Source organism: Apteryx rowi, unplaced genomic scaffold, assembly GCF_003343035.1.
Source record: "Apteryx rowi isolate R43461 unplaced genomic scaffold, aptRow1 scaffold_311, whole genome shotgun sequence".
NCBI lineage: Eukaryota > Metazoa > Chordata > Aves > Apterygiformes > Apterygidae > Apteryx > Apteryx rowi.
The window spans coordinates 35,362-57,420 of NW_020449542.1; the positions used below are offsets into that span (position 1 = coordinate 35,362).

The window sequence follows — 22,059 nt, forward strand, 5'->3', positions numbered from 1 at the left end:
AATCTATCAAGAATTATAAAATAATCCCCAGAAGTATACGGAAAAGGAAGCTTTGTAGCATCCGTTTCAAGAACTGTTTGAGGGTGCTTGGAGAGTACTTTCTGATTACTGTATCTCTTTGAACTCTTAAAATATCTGACAGGCTAGCTCAAAGTATGCATTTTGACTAAATGTGCATCATACATAATATGCTTTATCTATATCAGGATGGACTCTGTAAGACATCTTATAATGACTATCCGTATGAATTTCTGGTTTAGTAATAACTATCCTAAACATTCTTGCATTCTGTAAGATAGCTGAAAATATGAATGTTTGTAGGAAAGTGCTGAAAGCTCTATCAGATTTTTAGAACCCATTTTTAATAAATGTATTGTTTCAAATAGGAACCAGGTAGCTCATCTTTTTGAGAGATTTCTTAAATACCTCATACTTGTCCAACATTTAAGCTTGACCAAACTGAAAGAGTGGGATTATCCTTTTTTCCTTAGATTAACACATTGTACAAAGCACTCGCTTTCTTCAGTTTTACAGAAGATAGGGTATGAGAAATAAGAGGTGGATTGCTGATTGCTTTACTCCCCTGTTCTCTCCGGTCCTTGTAATGTGCCCCTTCACCCCCAGATACTGAGGCTGTAGAACAAAATATATATGAAAAAATAGATGGAGTGTTTGAGGCTCGCTCTGTGGAAGGATCTAAGACTAATCCTAGAATAGCAGTTTTCTCCAATCATCCTTCTCACTGGGGAAGAAATGAGTTCCCAAGCTCTTCCAAGAAAGTGAAGGACATGGGGCAGGGCCCCCACTGTGTTAGAGGTAATAACTCCAAGTTTGCATTTCAGAAGAGGCTAAATGCCTTTGCTGTCTCCTGAGATTTGAAGGAGTGTGTGCCTGTGTGTCAAGAGGTGCTTTGGGGCTTGTCTGCTCAAACAGTGGATGGTCATGTACTCATTCTGTCCATGCTCTGAGCTGTTGCTAGGTCTGGAAGCTGTACAGCCAAGTCCCTGCAGGCATGGTATGTACTCTCGTCTCTTTCAATCCTTTCTCCCTGCTATAATAATAATGGGATATTTGAAAGTCCTTTTTATCTCTTAACTTTTTTTAAAACTTTCTGTTCCAGATCTTTTGGGATAGGATGCCAAATAAAAAATTGGGAGACATAAATACTCTGTTCCGACATGCTCTGTGATTGCGAAGGGCTTCCATCTGTGACACTACCATCTTTCTTGATCTAGAGAGCCGATCTGGGATTCTGCCTTTGAGTGTTTGCAAATCAGTTAAGTCTTAGTATTTATGGAGTCCAGAAGACCTGTTGCTTCAACCATGGATCGCTTCAGATATTATACACTTTCTTCCTCTAGTTCTGCAGCTAATGATACTCTGACTGTAAACTTCCTTGTCCTCCTATGAAATGTGGTTTGGGGCAGTGACTTTTCAGCTTCCAAAAACCAAGAGTCACTTGGTCTCTGTATGAATCTTTCAAATAAGTCTCATCTGAACCTGGAAGATGTGGTTAGATTTATTAGTGTTTTAATTGAGAGATTAGCTTCAAAAGTGTGCTCCCAATCTTCCACAATTACTATGCTTTAACTTGCATCTTAGAGCAGTCTGTATGGGACTGGGTTCCTTTCAGATGAAATTATAAACCAAAAAATGTACTTCAGGAGCTCATCTGGTGTGCTCCAGACAGTAATGGTTGTTCTGTCCAATGGGACAGTCTAGAGCTGAGTGAAAGCCCCACTCAAAATAGGTATTTTGCAGACATCCAGTCCTTAATATGAACTGCTTGCGTCTAAAGGTCTATTTTTAATGCATTACATTGATTGCTAGAGTAGACATAGCCTTAATTTATTTAAGCTGATTTTGGGGGTGGAAGGGGATAATCCAAACCTTCCTCATGATGGCTTTGGTGCAAGTTAAACCATRAACAAAACTCTACCAGTTTATTAAACTGGAATACCGTAGTTAAAGTATTAACTTCTCTATACAATGTTTATCCTCTGTACTGTCAAATCTAAGACACGTTCTGGTATACAGAGAAGGGGACTCGAGCCATGGTAGACAGTGAACAGGAGCTAGTATAATGCTGTAACCTATAGCAGAAATGTCATTATTCCCCACCACCACTTAAAAAAAATATATCAGCGAGTTCTGTTCTTCCAGAATGGACTTATGCAGAACTTTGCCTTCTGAAAACTGATTGATTCTGATCAGATTGTGTGGGACTGAATCTAAACTCTCGGACATGGGACTTGGGTCTGTTCAGTGGGATTTGCTTGTATGTCAGCTTCATCTGACTACAGGTTGCTCTTCTGGATGTTTCAAAGACAGTAGATTGCCACTCAGTCAAGAGACATTTAAAACTAAACTATAAAGAATTACGGCCGAGCAGTCTTGAGATCAGAATATCATACTTTCTCTCTTCATTAAGTATTAATTTAACCATAAATTTTATTGGACTTGATTTATAGTAGGGTGCGGTATTGGAATAAGCAATTTTAACTTTGCCATGGTATAGGAGCACAATTGCTATGAAAAATAAGCAAGACTCATGGGCTAGAAAAAAGTAACATTTCTTCTTTCAATCCCTGGCCAGATAGAAGTACTTTAAGAATTTTGTGAACATTGTAGACTGTGTCTGGAACTTGTAATGAAGTGTCATATGTATGGCAGTTCATATGACCAAGGAAGTAAAATGTATCTGTGCCCATGACTTAGTTATATCCTAAGTTCTGAAATAATTTTCCCCCTGTAATTGAAGCTCATCTTTCTCATTCCAGTAAGAGACTGGTCTCTAGAATATACTTGAACATATGTTACTTCTTGCTGTCTGGTGCCCTCTTATGCTTTGTAGGTATAAAAATGGCAACAGCTTGCTAGATAGAAAGATTCTGTCTTTCCAAGGGTTGTGCCTGGCCATTCTGTAGCTGAAAATGCCTCCAAAGGTTTTGCAATTACAAAGGCCGTGTCTTGAGAGTCCTTGTGGTGTTCCCGTTGGCCTGGTATGCAGAAGTAACGGGTTATCCAAAGAGGTGACGAAATCTCCGTGCTTGAAGGGTTTCAAGGCTTGGCTAGACAAAGCCACAGCTGACTTGATCTGGTGTTGGCAATAGTTCTGCTTTAAGTGCAAGTTGGATTAGATTCTTCCAAAGGCCTATTTCAGCCAGTGTTTCTGTGAATATGTGGGAGACCCAGGTTCTAGGCTGCCCTGTGTGGTATGAAGCAGGGATGTGAATTGTGGTGCTCTATTTTCAATAGGTCTCCCTTGGTTTTGGTGAGAATTTCCATATTGGACATAAAACCCCAAATGAACAAAAAAAACCCCACAATGAAAAACTAAAGAAAATGCTTCTTTTTTCTTTTTAGAAAGATTTCCCGGTGTCAACTTGTCAGTTCTGGTGCTAAGACTCCAGAAGTATTCTGACAAAYTTAATGAATGAATTTATTTAGTTCACTGGATCTGGCAACAGCATTGGAATTGATCTACTAAGCTTAAGAAGTGACTTGTAATGAACTGCAGACCCAGCTCAGACTTAAATGCACAACTGCCAGCACTGTTACCATAAAAAGACATAATGGCTAGATCACATTTTCCTGTTACAAAATCTTTGCTCCCATTGCAGCATCTGGTTTGTGGAATGCCAGTGCTGACATCCTGAGTGTGCCATGGCTGGCATGTGTGCGTGCAACAACTTCAGGAGATTGCAGATCTTACATTGACTTGCCTGCGTTGCTGTGCTCTTTTGCTGTGCCCCAGCTCCTCTGAAGTCCTTTGCATTGTCCCTCTTCAAAATTGTGCCAAAGCAGATGGGCAGCCATCCCTCTTTAATACACTGCCGTTGCTATGGGCAAACTGCATTTGATAGCTCTAGATCTCACTGGTCAGAAACCCAGGTACTTTTCTCAGCTTATACTGCTGTTTTGAAAAGATACCTTGTAATGTATAACAAATTTTCCAGGTTGCTTGTTGTACATCTACCTTTTATCTGGGGGAAGAGGAAAGCTGGTTGCTAACACCTTTGAATGGCCACTTGCAACTTGATATATTAATTGGCCATTGTGTGTCTGGATGGTGAGCTGGTCCCAATGCCAGGGACTTACGGTTGCATACCATGACTGTTGTGCCTCAGGGTAGAAATTCGGGGCTGGTGATGTTTTTTCTGGCCCAGATACCCTCTCATTTGTCAGGGCTTAGTAGATAGCAAGCTGGTGCAATTACTGGTTTGTTATCCTAGCCTTTGAGCAATGGCAGTTGACTGAACTTGTGAAGAATGATGCTGGTGTTCTCTTGTCCTCTTCTCCTCCCTTCCCCCTGCCAGTTTGGACAGTGAGTTTGTGAGACTCTGGTCTTTAATCTCATAAGTGCTTGCTTGTTGCAACAGTATTGGTATGAATGCTCTATAGTAGCTATGAATAAAAGTGAAGTAAAAGGGTATGAACAAGATGAGTTAAGTGCTGCCATCACTTGCAAGACCCTTCTGTAAAGGCTTTTTGGAGTAGGAGTTGTAACTAAGAGATCCCAGCAGTTTGTGATCAGGAGTGTTAATATTCATTGGGTGCTTGAGGTACTTACTGGTTAAGTTCCCAGAGTAGCATTGACATGGGCAGTGAGGTATGACAGTAAAGTTTCAGAGCTAAACAAAGCATGAGCAGTAAAAGTGAGTAACGTTCTTATCGACATGAAGTGTTCATTTTCCAAAGACCTTAGGAGGCTACTGAGTCAAACCCTTCAAGTTGTGCGCATGACCAAATTTCAGACTGAAGCTGTGTGTGGTGTGTGTTTGGAGGTATCTGGGATGGCCTCAGGATCTGTGCTCATCCTCAGGGATGATCATCTTGAAGTCTGCATCTTTGAATAAAAAAGTCATCCAGCAGAGGTCAGTAGTGCACTGCTGTATATATTAGCCAGTATATTATGTGCTTTAATGTATGGTAAGTGTCAGGGGAAGCTCCCTTCCTTTGCCTACACTTTTGTGGTAATCCAGTGCTCTAAAGGGAATATAAAGAGGATTTAGTATTTGTAAGACTTGAAATTTGTTTGTGGAACAAAACAGCTAAAGAGACAATAAAACTGTTTTAGTGGAGAAGACCAAAAAGTTTTCCCTGGGAGGGAAGGCCAAAACTGAAGTAATGCACTAATCATGTTTCCTGTTGCATGGCTTTAAATAGCTATAGTAACTTAAATAAACGGTTAGCATGATGGTCAGTGATGTTAACTGGAGGATTTTTGTTTAGAAGAAAAAATTCAGTCCAACCTTAAATTTCAAAAGATGAAGACAGTGGCTTTGCAAGTTAACTGAAGATGGCTCATATATATGTATAATGGCTCATGAGAGAAGTAGAAATGTCAAGATAATCATCATTGGCAGAGAAAGAAGGGAATAGAACAGGAGACAGATGCTGAAAATTTCTAAAGGAGCTTGTGAAAGAAAAGTAAAAGTCACATCTTAGTCTGTCAAGATCCAGATGCTGGATTTAGGCAAGTGCATCTGGGAAATGGACTTCTGAGGAACTGATAGTCAAGACCTTTTGGATTCTTGGTTCCCTACCATCTCACCTCACAAGGTGTGAAGGAGCTGGAAGTTTGGATACTCTAGCTTCTGTTTCTTTTACAGATAAAGCGCTAGCAGACTTTAATAAGCTGGAAGCCTTAAGAAGTCTTAGATGGAGCTTCTGCCTAGCAAGTTGTAGTGTACCCTTGCAACTTGGAAAATGGACCTGAAGCTTCCTGTTTCTTATCACTTGCCATGCAGATTGCTCAAGAAGCAGAAATCTGGGCTTTTTAGCCATCCGTTGGTGTGTTGTCAAGGAACCAAATGAGGAACTCATCCAGAAATGTGATAGATTTCCAGCTGTGGTTTCTGTGACACTGCCTGGAGGGGGATGTGTTTGGACACACATTTTTCCCCGAAGTGTTCTTAAACAAAAAGTTACTAGAAAGCAATTTCTGACTAGTTTAGCTTTGGTTGGGAAAGGTCTAGTTTTTTAATCATAAATGCATAATCGGAAAACGGGCAGAAAGCTATTAACAGAAGTCTTTGCATGAGTTTTGGTGTGCATAGACTGGTAGATTTTTAGGCCGAAATTAGCATTTCTAAGGGGCTCCGGGGAAACAAGTGTGACAGAACTGAGCAGTGTCTGAAATGTGTGAGGCTTCTGGCCTCATTTTCCAGCTAAGAGTGACCTGAGCCTTTTCAAAGCTCTTGTCCAATGTGAACAGAATGCAATGTCTGGCTATTTACCCAGATGTGCTCTGCCCAAAACTGAGTAAAAAGTCATGGTCAATGATCAGCTGTGACTAACATAAAACAAAAGTGTTAGAACTTGCTGTATGGAAATGATTAGCTGGAGTTAATTACAAAAGCAGTACCTTGAAGAGGAAAAAGTTAATGCTTGTAGGAGTTAGCCCTTAAAAATAAGTGCATGTATGCTGGGTTGGAATACACAGTGTTGCCTTTTCTTCTTTCAGATAGAACCTCAGCTGACATCTTACCTACTCCCAAGGTATTGGAAGTATTTTGATTTAAGGTACAAAGTCCACTGTGATCTGAAGGTATTTCTCTCTTCTGGCTATTGTGCTAAACCAGGAGCAGCACTATTCTGTGCCTTTTTGGCTATTGCTAAGTAGCTACTGAGACCTCCTTACGTTGATGTTAGTGGGGTTGCTCTAGGATAAGATACTTTTGCTTCAGACTGGTGTCAGAAAAATATACTAGGAACCTGGCTTGTTTGCTGGGAAACAAATGTTCCCTTTCCACTACTTTGAGTGGAAAGGAGAACGTCAAAACAACTTGTAAACCAGCAGATGTCTATGACCTCTTAATAAAGCCTTGATAAAACTGGTAGAGCCTGTATCTGTATGTGCTTTCTTGGACACAACACAACTACACTGGATTTGGATGCTGAAATAAAATCTTAATTCTCTGGAAGTTAATGGTTGATTTAGTTGAGCCATGAGCTCTAGCTAAAGATCTGAGGGCCCAGTGTGTCTCTGCTGAGGTTTGACTTGCTTCTGTTTAATTCAGTAGGAACTGGATCGTCTAAATTCCATCCTTCTCTTCTGTAAACTTTATCTTTGGTAACTTCAGAAGACTGCAATCTAAATGTCTTGGACTGAGTTAATCACTCTATAGGGACTGGGGAGAAATAGGTACCTCTATTATAAGATGAGATGGATTGCATACTTGGATGCCTGAAAAAGATCAGACAAATGCATTTGAAGTGCATATACATGTTGACAGGCTAGGTCAAATGAATCCCATTCATTTTGTTCAGGAAATCTGGAGGAGAAAGCTTGATATTTTTATTGGACCTATGGATTCAATACTTCACAGAATCACAGAATGGTTGAAGTTGGAAAGGACCTTTAGAGATCATGTAGTCCAACCCCCCTGCTCAAGCAAGGTCACCTAGAGCAGGTTGCCCAGGACTGTGTCCAGATGACTTTTCTTCCTTGACAGAAAAGAGCTCTGAATAAGAGGATGGTTTGACAAAGTGCAAGTGCATTATCACACACTGCTCAGCAGGTAGCGTGAAAAGAGCAAAGAAAAAGTTAGAGGCAGAGTGATTTAAAGCAGTGTGTTTGTGTGTGTGTGTTTTTTAAGCACTCTGTACATCTCTCTCCCTTTCAATTAACTTAATGTTGCTTGAAAAGTATAGATGACTTTTTTTCTTTTTAAGAAAAGAGTTTTCATAAAGCAACTGAGAGCTGGGAGCCAGTCTAAGATACCTACTTGTTTAGGATTGCTGATGTAAAGGTGCCTGCAGCTGTCTCATTGGCAGGTGGCTGAGGGAAAGCTGCCCTAGAGTGCACATGCTGGAGTGGGACTGAAGAAGAGGTCTGGGGCTGATGTTATTGCAGTCCTGTGGCTGGCTGCCTGTCCTGCTTCATGAGGGTGAAGGACTGTGTGTATCTCTGGMAGCTGCAGAAGTCCATGACAAACACACAGGGACCCATCTCTTCAGAGGACTCTACATGCAAAAACAAATACTATTACTGTCTGGATACATGTGGGGGTCTGGGCAGGCATATTAAGGACTGACGTATGTCTGGGTGTGGAGTTTAGCTGGGCCTGTGTAAGTAAGTTCTGCCCATGTAACATGCACTGTCCCATAAAGTCCCTAATGAAGACAAACATGTCTGCCCAAGTACCACAATCACTTAGGAAAGACATGATGGATCACTGGTTGTTTCTATATTCAATTAATGTGTTACATTACACAAATCATATAACTTGGTCCACACTGCAGAGCTTCTCTGTTTGCTCCAGTTCTTCCACCCTCCAGGTTGGTGGCAAGTGCAGTTCCTTTACTATGTAAGAAAACATCCCAAAAGAAGCCAAAGTTTCAAAGCTAGGTTGGTAGGGAGAACAAAGGATCCCACCTGTCCCTGCTAATCATTAGCAGGGACTTTTCCCTTCAGAAAGAGAATTTTTTGCTGAATAATAAATGGAGGCTCAGAGGAGTTGTCTTGAGTTAACTGTGACAGATTTAACCATAATAATGGCTGTATCAAATAACTTCAGGCTGATCACAATCAGATAGTTTAATCCCACCTAACTTCTGTGGAATTGCACCTCCAAATTATTTGAACGGTTTTGAAAATGTCTTGCTTGCTCCTGTGTTGTGGTGTTTTGTTGGTTTTTTTTGGTGGGGGGGGGGGGCGCAATTTCAAGATATAGCGAATTCTTCCTTTGGGGGGTGGCATGTGCAGCCACAGCAGTGATGCATATTTGATTTGTTCAGTTTAAGCTGTGGGATGCTCAATTCAGTAACTACTCGGATTTTCTGACGTTTGCTCTGCAGTTATTACCTATATTAGGGGGATGTTTGTTTAGGAATGGCTCCTGGCTGTATTTTCTTTTTTTAATACAGTTAAATAGTGTTCTTACAGAAGGGCTTCACAACAAAAGACCTGTTTGTAAAACTAGAGGAACAATGTCAGTAAAGGCCTCTCTCTTCTCGTTAGATATGAGAAGAAAAACCTCTTACTGATCCTGCACCAGTGAAAACAGGCTTGTGGTGGTGACAAGCTTGGGACTAGGACTAGATTCTAGAGCTTGAAGACAAGAAAAATCTTGTAAGAGAGTGCTGGTGGTAGAGTGGGCAGAGAGAAATGACTGAAATTAACCTTTATATTTTTGAGTATAAATATAAGCAGTAGCATGACAAATAACATAGTACTACTGGGTTGTTAAGAAGCTTTTAAAAGTGACTTTAAAATGATAAATACTTAAACGTATGTGGTGTTTTTGTCAGCAAACAAATGAAGGAGCTGGAGGAGTCGGGATTCCTGAAAGGAGCCTTGAGTGCAGAGAAGCAGCTGGCTCTCATTAGTGGCTGTACAGACCTGAAGGCAGCAGTAGAGGGTGCTGCTTTCATTCAGGTAAGCAAAGATTTGGCAACTCCTAGCAAACCAGAAAAATTATTAAATTGTTCTGTGTAGTAGGTACATACTGGAGAGTTCAACCTCCTGACTCCTTGAGGATGATCGTACTGGCTACTGATGGCTGACACTGGCTAAGCCTGGAGTGACTTGCTGATTTCCATGTGTGACGCAGACTGTGCCTGTTAGAGGGAGGAATGTAGAGGGAAGGTGGGCAGGAAACTCTCAGAGAAGAGCTCCTCTGTTAGGCAGCATCACACACACTAGTGCTGGGACTAAAAAGTATTTCTTCTTCTCCAGGTATCTATGTAAGGCAGGGAAAATGGCTATGCCCAGGGGTGACTTCTGTTCTGACTGTGCTGGAACTCAAGCTCTTTCCTGCTTGGGCCTCAGACACAACCAAGTTTAGTACTGTGGAGTGTGCACCCTGTCTCTGCCAGAAGTGCTCGTCATGGGTGTTATAAAGGGTGCTTTGTGAAGGAGGGGAAAAACTGCAGCCCAAAGCAGCTGTCTGCATTAGAGTATTAAGAACAGGGTTAGTGTATAGGGCTGGGTCTGTGCTGCTAAGTAAGACTGGTTTGGGGAACAAGCTGAATTACTGGACCTGATAGTCTGTGCTGCTTAGCTGTTGGTATGCTCATTGACATGGGCAGTTCAGGGAATAGTGGCAGAAAGGACCATTTACAGTAGACAGTGTGAATGAGTTTGTATCAGACTTGGCACCTTATACACTAAATGGTCCCCCAGTACTATTCCAGCTTTGTATCATTAACTGTCTATACATGTATGTATGCTGCACTCCAAGACTTACAATTTGTCCTGTTTCAGGCTATAAATCTACCACTCTACTGAGCTGCAGCACATCCCTAATAATAATAATAGTAAGAGATAAAAGGGGACAAATTAAGGATACTGCATGCAGTCCAAAAGAGACTCAGTGTTAAGTATTATGTATTGTGGATGTCTCTTACTTGATTTCAGTACAACTGTCTGCATCTGTCTGCTCTTTGGTCTCAGAGCTAGAGATGGTTTGCAGCCCTATGCTGTTCAGCAGTATGGTACAGCCTGTGGTGCTTTCTCCTAGTACTCTCTCCCAGCCTTTCAGTCTCCAGCCATTGCAGCAGAAGGATTTCCCAAGACAGATATTGCTTTTGTCCATTCAGAAGAATGTCTGAACATGAAGAAAAGCTGCTTTACTGTGAAGATGACTGAGCACTGGAACAGGTTGCGCAGAGAGGTTGTGGAGTCTCCATCCTTGGAGATATTCAAAAGCCATCTGGACGCAATCCTGTGCAACGTTGTCTAGGTGACCCTGCTTGAGCAGGGGGGTTGGACTAGATGATCTCCAGAGGTCTCTTCCAACCTCAACCATTCTGTGATTCTGTGAACTTCTAGCATCCAAGCAGCCTATCAGCAGCAGGATTTTTTTTAAATCCTGTGTGCTGCTAGCTTGGCTTGATGTCCTCTAACTTTTCTGCTGGAAGACAGAATTCAGAGAGTAAACAGTTTTATTCTCAAGTCAGGATTTTTAGACCCCTATCATATCCACTCAGTCTCTTTTTGAATTTGAGGAGTTCTAGTTTTGCATAAAACAACTTCTCTGTCTTCAGAAAGCTTTGGAGAACTGCAGCAGGAATTGTTGCTTTCAGAGTTCCAGACCTTTCCCTTTTCCCAAGTTGGCTTGGTGCATGGGGGGAGAATGGGAGACAGCAGAGCCTCGCATGGTAGTCAAGATGTGAAGGCACTATAGATTTTTATAGTGGCAAACTATGAGAGCTGGCCATTTCATTTTACTGTTTTCACTTAAGTTTATCACTTACTTCTACTGAGTTTAATTTATTGCCTAGTCAGTCTTGTGAAGTCCTTCTGCAGATGTTTGAGGTAGTAATGACAAACACTAACTTAATATTATGAGCTAACTGTCTACTCACTGCCCACCTGTCTTTTAGTTCATTATGAATGAGTATAACAAAGAGCACTGATCTCTGAAACTGCACTGGTCATCATCTTCCACTGAGTAAGAACTGACCATTATTCTTACCTCTGTTTACTATCCCTTTACCAATTACTATCCATGAAAGGACCTCTTATCTCTCACACGGCCGGTTAACTTCCTTGAAAGCCTTTAGTGAAGGACTTTGTTGTAAGACTTCTGGAAATTCACATGGACTGCGTCAGCTAGATCACTCCTATTCCCATGCTTGTTGCCTCCTTTAAAGAATTCCACTATGTTTGTGAGTCAGAACTTCCCTTTGAAAAAGCTGTTTTGATTCTTCTCCATTTATTTAATACTCATTCAGTGCTACCCTTTTCTCCTGACTTGCTTGATAGAGACATCAGGCTTACAGGCTCATAGTCAAGATTTCCGTGAAGCTCCCCTTAAAGTTGCATCACGTTTGCCACTCATCACCTCTCTGGTAGCAATGTGTACATTTGGTTTGGTTTCAAGTGAGCAGCTGTATATCACTGTCAGTGTGTTGGGTATTTCAGCGTATTTAATTTAGAACCTTGACGTGAAAATGGGTCTCAGGGCCTTGTTATTGGTTCTTTCTGTCCCTGCACCCCTGCTCTGTTCTATGACTCCTTCAGCTTCTTCCAATTTGAGGCAGACCCTGGGAGCCTCAAAAGCAAGGGCTTCAATCAATACGTTTCTCCTTTCTAGTCCTTGCAGAAAACTCAACAGTCACAAAGAAATCACTATTTGTTTTGTGTGTTTTCCAGATATTCCTTGTGTACTTTAATCATTTCTTGGCCCAGTGCATACCCTGGGTTCCTCATCTCCATGCATTTTGAAAGAAGAAGGGGTTTTTTAAATTTATTTACTTATTGACTGTTCCTCCTGTAGGCAGTCATGGATGTTTTCTACCTTGTTTTATTGTATTCTGGCAAAATAACAATCTTTCACTGCCATCTTCATCTGGGTACCTCTTCAGCTTTGTGAAGGCTGCCCTCTTGGGTTTAGTAGCCACTTTGTTCTGCTTGGTTCCTTCTGCTCTTTCAAGCACTTCTTACTGCTTGGTAGGTGCTTGCTTTGTGTTGCTTTGTCCTTTACTACCACTTGTGTATCTCCTCATTAGTGTCCCCACTTTTATTTGACTACTTTTTTTTGAAACTTAGCATAGCTGTAATGAAGTTCTTGGCTCTTGTTGATCCTACAGAGATGCTAAGTCTTAATATTTTATGGTTGCTGTTAGTGTGGCTCTTCAACTATAAGATTTCTAAACCAGGTCCTGCATGCTACTTCAGACTAAATTGGGAGCTGCATTTCCCCCCCCCCCCCCCATGGTCTCTTTTAACTAGCTGATCTATGAAACAGGCATTGGGCAAATGTCACAATCAGTAATTAATGTTGGAAGGGGCCTCTGGATGTCATCTGTTTCAACCCACTGCTCAAAGTAGGACCAGCTTAGATCAGCTTACTTAGGACATGTCCAATTGAGTTTTAAATACCTGTAGGATAAAGACTTCTAGCCTCTTTGGTTAACTTGTTACAATGTTTGATTAACTTCATTGCAAAACTCTCCTAATATCGAATTGGAATTTCCCTTCCTGCAACTGGTGACTCTTGCTTCCCATCCTACCACTGTGAACCTCTGAGAAGAATCTGGTTTCTCTGTGAGCTCCCTTTAGATAGCTGAAGACAGCAGTGTTGCATTGATAGTGTCTGAAATACCCCAGTAGCAACAGTCTGCCTGGGGTAACTCAAGTTTCCCATTACTATTTTATGTTCCCGTAGCCCTTCTGATGTCTCTTAACGTGTTGTTGCTAATTGAATTATATATTTAAAAAAAAATAAGTTAAATGTAGTAGACACAGTGTACCAATGGGTAACAAGCCTTTAGCATGACACCTTCTCAGCAGTGCTCACTAGCTCATCAGTTTCAAAGCACAGTRTCAAATTTTGCCTCCAGACAAAGTGTTACCATATATACAATGTAAATGGACAAATTTGTTTGAGCTAGTCTTTACTATTTGTACTTAAGGAGAAAAAGTAGATATAAAAGACTATGAGCCTAGAATAAGGATTTTTATTTCAGCAATGAATTGGCTACCTTATGGCTGAATGAACAATATTAAATTTCGGTAAAGTGACCAAGTGTAGCTCTGAAACTAGAAGGACAAAATGGTCTAGTTGTAACTTATGAGTGCAAGTGTATTGGTTTGATTATTATTTTAAGTAAAACATAATTTGCATTAATGGTAGTTGAATATAGAAGACTCAATTTTCTTGCTTAATGATGTAACCTACTGATTAACTTGTCAGAGGACTTCCATGAGACCTGCATTTCTTTGCACTAGATTTCAGTTGGTTAAATCTTAACTTCTTTTCAAATTTGGCCTCGGTAGAGCAGGTCCAATTCAGGCTCTGAAAACTTCCTTCATATTTGCACTGCTTGAATCAAATCTCCAGACCCTTGTCTTCTATACTGTTTTCATGGGACATTACTACTTTGTCCATTTGTTTTAAGTTAAAATGTGTATCTTAAGTAGCATTAATGCGGATATCAAAGTGAAAAAGATACATGAAGTAATTGGAAAGACTGAGTAAGAAAAAAATTTAGAACGGTAATGTCATGAACCTTTAAAAACAAGGTATTGACATATTAGTTTGTATCTTCCATCACCTGAGCTTTCTTATGAAATAACTCATCTGGATGATTTGGTGTGCTTCGCACCAACTGCAGAAGGAAATCAATCTGTTTTTTGCTCTACAACTGAGTCTACACCCAGAAAACAAAATGACGAAAGTAGTGCTGTTTCACTTCTTGGGACTTTCCTACGCCACTTAAATCAGTGCATAACCTGTGGCATTTAGGTGAATGTGCACTGTAAGCTTTTTCCATCAGTAAAAGCTTTAATTTTAAAATATCTTTTTTTATTAGTGTAAAACTCCATGGAGACAAATGAATTGGGACTTCTGTACTATAATGTCCCTGTCATAGGATTATTAGAGCTGAGATAAATATTTCTTACTACTGTGCACCTAATTTTCCTATGTAAATATATGATTACTTTTGGTTTTGCCGTTGTCGTCATTTTGTTGTCTCAGATACTAAACTTACTGGTATTCCTTTTGCTATTAAAAACAGATTTGGGTGGAAGTGTCTCCAGTTACAAAATAATATAAGCTGAATAGAAATTAGAGCAGCATTTGCATGACCTCTTACCACATTGCTGTTAAAGTAGAAGCATCTCTTTTAAATGCTTTGTTTCATYATTCTGTCAGTAAATTGTTCCAAAGCTTGCTGGCCCTCAGAGGAGGATAATATGGCTAACTGTTGGTAAGATCTAACTTCTGACACTTGAGCTACTGTGTATTCTGGCAACAAGTGGGAGAGAGTGACCTGGCTTTACAGCGAGTGCTTACAGTGAGTTGTGAGGCTTAGCAGGGCTCGGTGAAGCCACATATCAGAGGTGCTCTCTGTGAACCCATCAGTCATGCTCTGGCACAGGGGAAAGCAGACTGGCAAGGAGCTAAAATTAAGCTTGTAATTTAGATTGCTCTAGTAGAGAGAACATATAATCCTCATCGTCTGAGGGTTTTCTTGTTTCTTTTTTTTTCTCTTTTTTTTTCCTTCACCTTTTAAAGGAACTCTGCCTAAAAGCCTCAGAACAATGTGGGGTGTGTATGTGGGGGAGTGTGTTTTTTTTTTTTTTTTTTTTTCTTTCCCCCTTTAGAAAGAGGTGGACATCCCCCCCACTTTCACCTGCAAACTCTTTTAAACTGGTAATAATGCTAATAGGTCTTCAGCCTGGTCTATTTTGGGTCTTGCTAGCCATTTAATCTCTGGTGGACATATTTAGAAAAACAATGTTACAGCTTAAAAAGAACTTTGAAAAAGATGGGAAGTGCCTCAAAATGGGATACAAGCATTGACTTGGGAGTCCTGACAGTATGTGTTTCATGGCTTCTGTCAGAGAAACTTATCTTTAAATCTGAGATTTTTCTGGTACCAGTTTCCAGACACTAGCTTTTGCTTTACTTTCCCTGATGGCTTTCAAGAACCATTTTTCTTCCACAGATGAGGGGGTGACTGTAGGTAGCTCCAGGCAAAGCTGAATTCAGCTGCCAAGAGCCAGTAAGATGGAAGATGATCTGGTCTGGGAAGCTGTGTGGCTGTGTCAGTGAAGCACCTCTGTAACTGAAAAGCTGCTGAAGGGCAGAGTATGTGAATATTGCAGTGACACAGCTACTTCTGGACTAGTATCTGGTCAGCTCTTAGTATTGGGCCAGTAAACATGGGTCTGTTTGCTTTCAGCTAGGTAAATATAACCTTAGGCCTGGTTTTATCCTATCTACCTTAAACACTTAATGGCACCACAAGTTGCATTTTAGCTTCTGAGACAGCTGATTCTAAATGGGTTAACTGCCTTGACCTCTTTGCAGAGGATTGGGGAAAATTTAAGGGTTGAAACAATCTAAGCTCAAAGACTCTTGCTGTAAAATATTTTAAAGTCATTTTAATAACTCTTGTGATCCCTTTGTACAGTGTAATGACCGTGTTTGAGTCGAACTGAGAGATGGTGTTCCAGGAAGCAGCTTGCCAGGGTCACCCCCGTGGTGTTGTGGTTGCTGTTGCCTCCTCCTGACAGGCGGAATTGCCTTTCTTCTTACTAACTCCTGTTCCAGCATCCAGCTGTGGCATAACTTCTTAGAGTGTCACCCACAAAACTTCCCGATCAGTTGTTTTTCCTGCATTGTCTAATTGTACCTTTTTTCCAGGTTCCAGTCTCTTGCTTTGCAGTTAGAGCTGGTTATATTCCTTTTTCCTAAATCTCATCTGACTGGCAGCTTAAAAAAAAAAAGACACATGGTGCTTTTGGGGCAACCAAGTTCCCAAAGACAACTCATTTTCTAAATAGTGAGAATGTATGATTGTAGACAGGCCCTTCCTTTAAGTCAGACAGACAGCCTGTGCCACCTGAACTGAGCCAGGTCTATTTAAAAGTGTAGTCAAGTGCTAGCATAGAATTTGGTAGGAGGGCTGAGTTGATCAGTAGTGTTCAAGAAAAAAAAAAAAATTGTGTACACCCCCATTTGACTTTTAGTATGAGTGGAGTTTTATCGTTCGCTCCTAACACTCTAAAATTCACTCCCATCTATCCTGGGTGTGTAACAACTGGTATCGTCTACCATTACAGACTTGCCTGTTCAACTTGTTTTTCTTCTGAAGGTTTTGTCAGACACATGAACCTCACGGAAAAAGACAAATCTCTTCGTATCATGATACTGACCCTAGATGAAGCTTCTTTTGTGTGTATTTAAAAAACAAAACAACAGCAACCCCCCCAGATCTGCAAGTTTTGACTCTGAATTGGGTAACATAGTTCTGAAAAGCAGTGCTTCTCCAGCTCCTGTTTTGTATTTCATACTAAGTAAAGGTTGAACAAACATTTGTAATGCAGTCATTTGTTCTGAACAGTGTACAGTGGCAGTAATTTGATATTTTATTGCTCCAGTTCCTTAACAGTGTATGTTTCTGAACTACAGGAAAGTACAAAATGCTTCCGTCTTAAATGCTGGATTTCCACTCACTGGAGTGGTATTTACTTGTACCATATCATGTGGGTAGAGACTCTTTGATTTCACTTAAGAGCTAGTGATTTAGCAAGCATCAGATTTCACACTGGTATGAACTAATACATTCAAGACACCTGAGTAGTTGTCAAATCTTTAGATTTGAAGGGAATTATAGCCCCCAGTTTTTAAGCAGATTAGCCTAAAAATACCGATGTTTTAACTGATGCTTTACAACTACTACCTAACAAATTAAAACCACAAACTAAGTGTAGCAGTAGATCGGTGAGATTAAGTTCTATTAAAGCTTTTCTGAATATGAATTTAAGACTATTTTAAAAGCCAGTCACTTGTAGATTTGCTAGAAGACACTTTTTGAATTCCAGTTCAAAATATAATTATAACAACTTCAAGCCCTATGAATCAGAATTAAATTTGTATAGGGGTTCCCCTCACTGTAGTCCTCTGCTCCTTGACAGAACAGCATATGAGAGGATCCTGCCTTTATTAGAAGATTCACCTTTAGCTTTGTTGGCCTACCAACTATAGAGTTGTCCAAAATCGGGCTGGAAGAGACTTCAGAGGTTACTTAACCCAACCCCAGCCCCAAGGCAGGATTGGTCATACCTAGACAATTGTCTGTCAAAATGATTTAACCTGTTCTTAAAAACCTCATGTGATAGGGGCAGAGAAGGAATCCCATGTAAGTATTTTATTTCAGAGCATAACTATCCTTACTCTGAGGGAGTCTAACTGAAGTCCCAGGTTGTGACCATACCTTTCTGTTTTATTTACTGTTTTATAGTTATGTCAACCAGCAATAATCTGGGCCCCCTCATTAAAGAATCACCAGTCTGCCTTTTAATTAAAGGAAGTGCTGTTCTAATCCTGTTCTCTAACACCTGATTTACAGGATACCATGTCTTGTTCAGGTTGGGAATAAACACTTGATTGCCCATGTCGTTTTGGGCTAACTAGAGTTGTTTTCCATCTAAAAAGTCTTTTGTCTACAAACATTTTGTTAATGATCTGGTGTTTGAACATGTGCTGGGAATCCCATTTTGGAGGAAGGTGTGTACTGAGGGCTGTGGGAATGAATAGCTGTGGGATGGGGTGGGGGGAAGGTAAGCAACCTATTGAGCTTTGGTCACGCTGCCTTGCTTTATCCCATCTTGTTTGGGTTCCTGCATTTCCCCCAGGTGTTTCAGGGTCCATCTCGCTTGATCTCACCTCCCTGCTCTGGTGCACAGCCAGGTACTTCCCTTCCTTCCCCCCTTCTCTGTGATCCTAGCTCCTGGAGGGGGGGCAGGGCTCAAGTTCAAATCATGTTCTAACATCAAAATAATGTCACTTTCTAGAGTCTGTACTCTTTTATTTTTAAATCCTCATTTTAACTGATCAAAATGCTGGCACCACATTGCAAGATGTGTGGCCTGGGGACTCCTTTGGTAATAGCTGTATGCACATCTGATGTTTCTGCCTTGTGTCCCAAACCCGTGGTTTTGGTTTTCCTTGATGCTTGCAGTAATCCTTCTGCTCCATACTATCCCTGGCTTTTCTTATTATTCCCGATTTACCATTCTTAATATCTCAGACTGTTGTAGACACTCCTGGTACTTTCTTTCAACCACAGTTTTAAGGGCAAATGTTTTGGAAAGTCACTGTCAAAACTCTGATAGGGATGGAAAGAGCTGTTGGGAGGTAAATTTCAAAAATACAAGGACAGGGGGAGGAAACTTTTCTTTAAAGACTCCATGACCTTCTTTCCTTCTGCCCCCCCCCCCTTCCTGCTCCATGCCAGGGAAAGGATTTGACTCTTGGCAGTGATTTAGTTCAACATATAATGGAGTGTGCCCTGTATCATGGGGTTTTATTTCATCTGTTGTGTTTCCTTAGACAAGTATACCTTTAAATGCTGGCTTTTACAGGTTGCTGCTGGGACTAGTTTCAGACAGTATTTTCATGGGTGATCTGGAAAAAGTGATAGCATGCTCCGTACTCAAGGTTGCAGGTGACACTAAGTTCTTTAAGGTGGCCAAATGCAATGGTAATCTGAGGAAATCCTGAAAAACCTTATGAAACTGAGCAGAGAAAAGGTAGTAGAAGAGTAGTAACACAGATAGATGTTTTTCCCTAGCTATGTTTCTTCACAATCTGAATTATGCCTACATGATTCTGAAGTCTCAATAGGGAGTTACAACTTAGGAAGAAAATCATGGAGTTGTCCTTAACAGTTCTCTGAAATCACTGATGCAATGTACATTTGCAGCCAAAAAAAAGGCCAGCGAAATGTTGGTCATCTTTGGGAAAGGTGTGAGAAACAAACAGGAAGGTATTATCCTGCTGTGTAAAGCCTTGGTGTGCCCACATCTTGCGGAGGCTCGAACTGCAGGCAGCACTCATCTCAACAGGGAAGTAGTGGGACCAGAGATGGGGACCAGAGAGGGTGACTAAAATAATCAAGGGATGAAGCGATGGCCTGAGAAGGAGAGACTGTAAAGGCTGGGGCTTTTTGGTTTGTAGAGGAGAAAGATCAGGGGAGATATGACAGGTTATAAAATCAGGAAGATGGTAGATAACTGAGTATGAGGCTTGTTTTCTGCATCCTGCAATACAGGAAGCAGGAAGCTCAGTAAATCTAGTAGATCACTTTAAAGCAAATAAAAGAAAGTACTACATTACCTTGTGGGCAGTGAACTTCTGGCATTGCCTGCCACAGGAAGTTGTGTTGGCAGGAAGTATCAGCAGGTTCATACAGGAATTTGTCAAATTGGGGGACAACATATTGCCAGAGGACATTTCTTATGTTCTTAGGGAAAACCTGAATAACTTTTGTCTCTGAGCCATTGCATTCATTTTACTTGGTTTGGGGAGAAGCCGTGTGTGTGTTAGAACAGGTGTGCCTTAGGTAAATGCAGAAAGAAGCTGTAACCTCTAAATTTAGAGTTTGTGTGGAAATTGTTGATAAAGAAGTAGGTCTTTAAAATTTTACATCTGCTTACATCACAGTTTACCGGTATATCCACATACTATTTATCTTTAACATATCTCAAAATAGGCATCTACAGCCACTTTGTCATCCTCCCCCCGCCCCAGAAGGGGGGGAGATGAGCACAATGGAAAAGTCTAGAATACTTGTAGGCAAGTATTTGCATTTGAAATGTGTAATTATTTCAAATTTTATGAAATTACCAAGCCTATTGAACACATGCAAAATGCACGTAGTTGAGAAAGTTATGATGGTAACAGTAAAGTTGGAAACAAAATTAGTACTCTGATGTAATAGTTTGTTCTGATATTACAAATATCATTTTTCTCTGCTTTTTCTACTAGCTGAACACCAAACTTTGCAGGCAAAATGTCACATTTTTAATTGCAGGTGGTATAACTCACTAGGTTCATGCATGTAACCCTTGTCTGCTGAATATATCACACACTGATGTGCAGTCTAGAATGCACAAGAGATGAACTCCTGTTTCCCTAATAGAACATGCAACTTTAGTCTTCCAGAACAGAAATAGAGACTTAAACCCAGCAGGAAAAGCCCAAGCTAGCATGTCAATACAAAAGCCTAAGTAGAAATAATAATAATAATTAGCATTGAAATTCTAATTATTGTTGCGACCCTCTTATACACTATTTTACTTAAAATGTAACTTGATCTTGTTTAATATGAATTCTATAAAATGGTGATAAAGACAGAAACACAGCAGGTCATGCGTTCACGAATGGAATGAGCAGATACAATTTTGCTTTGATAACTTTATTAACCTCAACTTTGTGTGTTATTTTRGGGGGGGGGAACAGAATCTGCTGTTAAATTGCAGAGTTTAATTTGCATATAGATTATTTTTCATATTTCCTTTTTAAAGTCAACTGCTTTTTACAAGAATCTTTTAATTACTRTTATTTAGATGTGGTAAAACTGTATGGAATAATCACATTAGACTTCACAGTTGCTAGCTATTGTAATAGTCCTTTGAAATGTTTCATGTAACTGAATTTCCAAATCTTTTTTAGATATTTTTAATGTCTTATACAGCTAAACTGAATGCTGTTTAAAATCCACAGGTCCCTGCTTTATGTAGATTTATACTAATCAGGCTTTGTTTTAAAATTATGGCTTTCTAAAGTGATTTGATAGACTGAAAATAAAGCAGTTATGCCTGAAGTCTCTTCTGTGTTCTTTTTTTAGTAGATTATAGTTATAGAAGGTCATAGAAGTATTTATATAAATTGATTAGAAATCATGCTCCTCAGAAGAGAAGCTTTCTGGGATGCAGAAATCTTTCTGTTTTTTAATCCTTTGTGAAGATCTTCATATTCTTGTGACAAGCCAGACCTAATGTGGTTCCTGTCCCAGGAGTGGTGACAGTCTAGATCCAGCTTGTGGGATAGGTCTGTGCTCTGAAAGTTGCTGCTGCATTTGCATGTATGAGAGGTTTGCTGTCACTTGACTCTGGAAAGTGTTCTATAGAAGTGCCTCAAAATTGACAGCTAAACCACAGCACTGAAAAACCACTTAATATACTGTAAAGTATTTGTGTATAAATTCAAGAGTGCCAGGGTTTGTGGCATGTTTGGAGATCCTCACTTGACTGCGTGAGATGAAGAGCATACTTGTAGAAATTAAAGCAGTTATGATTTCTGAACAGTGTACCTGCTACTTGAAGTTCTATTGAATTTAGTGGGAACAGGGAATGCACAGAACTGTTAAAATTAATTTTCTACATCAGTGATATGGTTACAGCAAGGCTACAGGGCACTCTTGCTGTAACAGCTACAGTATGGCAGTGAAGTATACCTTGTGGGGGTTAAATGGTAAGCTCTGGGTGCAAGATAAATGCAGGAGGGGAGTACCTGCTGAAGATGTTCATTGCATGCTGTGAGCTAGAATGCATGGAGCTCTGCCAGGTATTAATGATGAGCCAGTTGAGAGCTTATGGATCAGGATTGGTGGGTGGACCAACATGGGTCGTAATGTCGGTATCTGCTACAGACTGCCTCATCAAGAATTTGTCCAGACAACTGGAAGACACCTCACATACACAGGCCCCTGGTGCTCTTGGGGTACTTTAAGCACCCTAATATTTGCTGGAGAGGCACCAAAGCAGCAGAGCATAAGCAAATTGGGAGGTTTTTGGAGTGTATTGAT

At 40.4% G+C, this 22,059-nt stretch overlaps 1 protein-coding gene across 3 annotated transcripts in view; it reads left to right on the top strand.

The window, feature by feature from the left end:
- CRYL1 (crystallin lambda 1) overlaps positions 1–22,059 on the top strand; it is a 65,400-nt gene that overhangs the window by 7,312 nt on the left and 36,029 nt on the right. For 2 of the 3 annotated variants that reach the window (XM_026070499.1, XM_026070497.1), the window contains exon 3: positions 9,259–9,385. In XM_026070499.1, the coding sequence (XP_025926284.1) occupies positions 9,259–9,385 (127 nt within the window). Of the gene's footprint in view, positions 1–6,469; positions 6,505–9,258; positions 9,386–22,059 lie in introns of all 3 variants that reach the window. The other variant, XM_026070498.1, reaches the window with a different exon arrangement.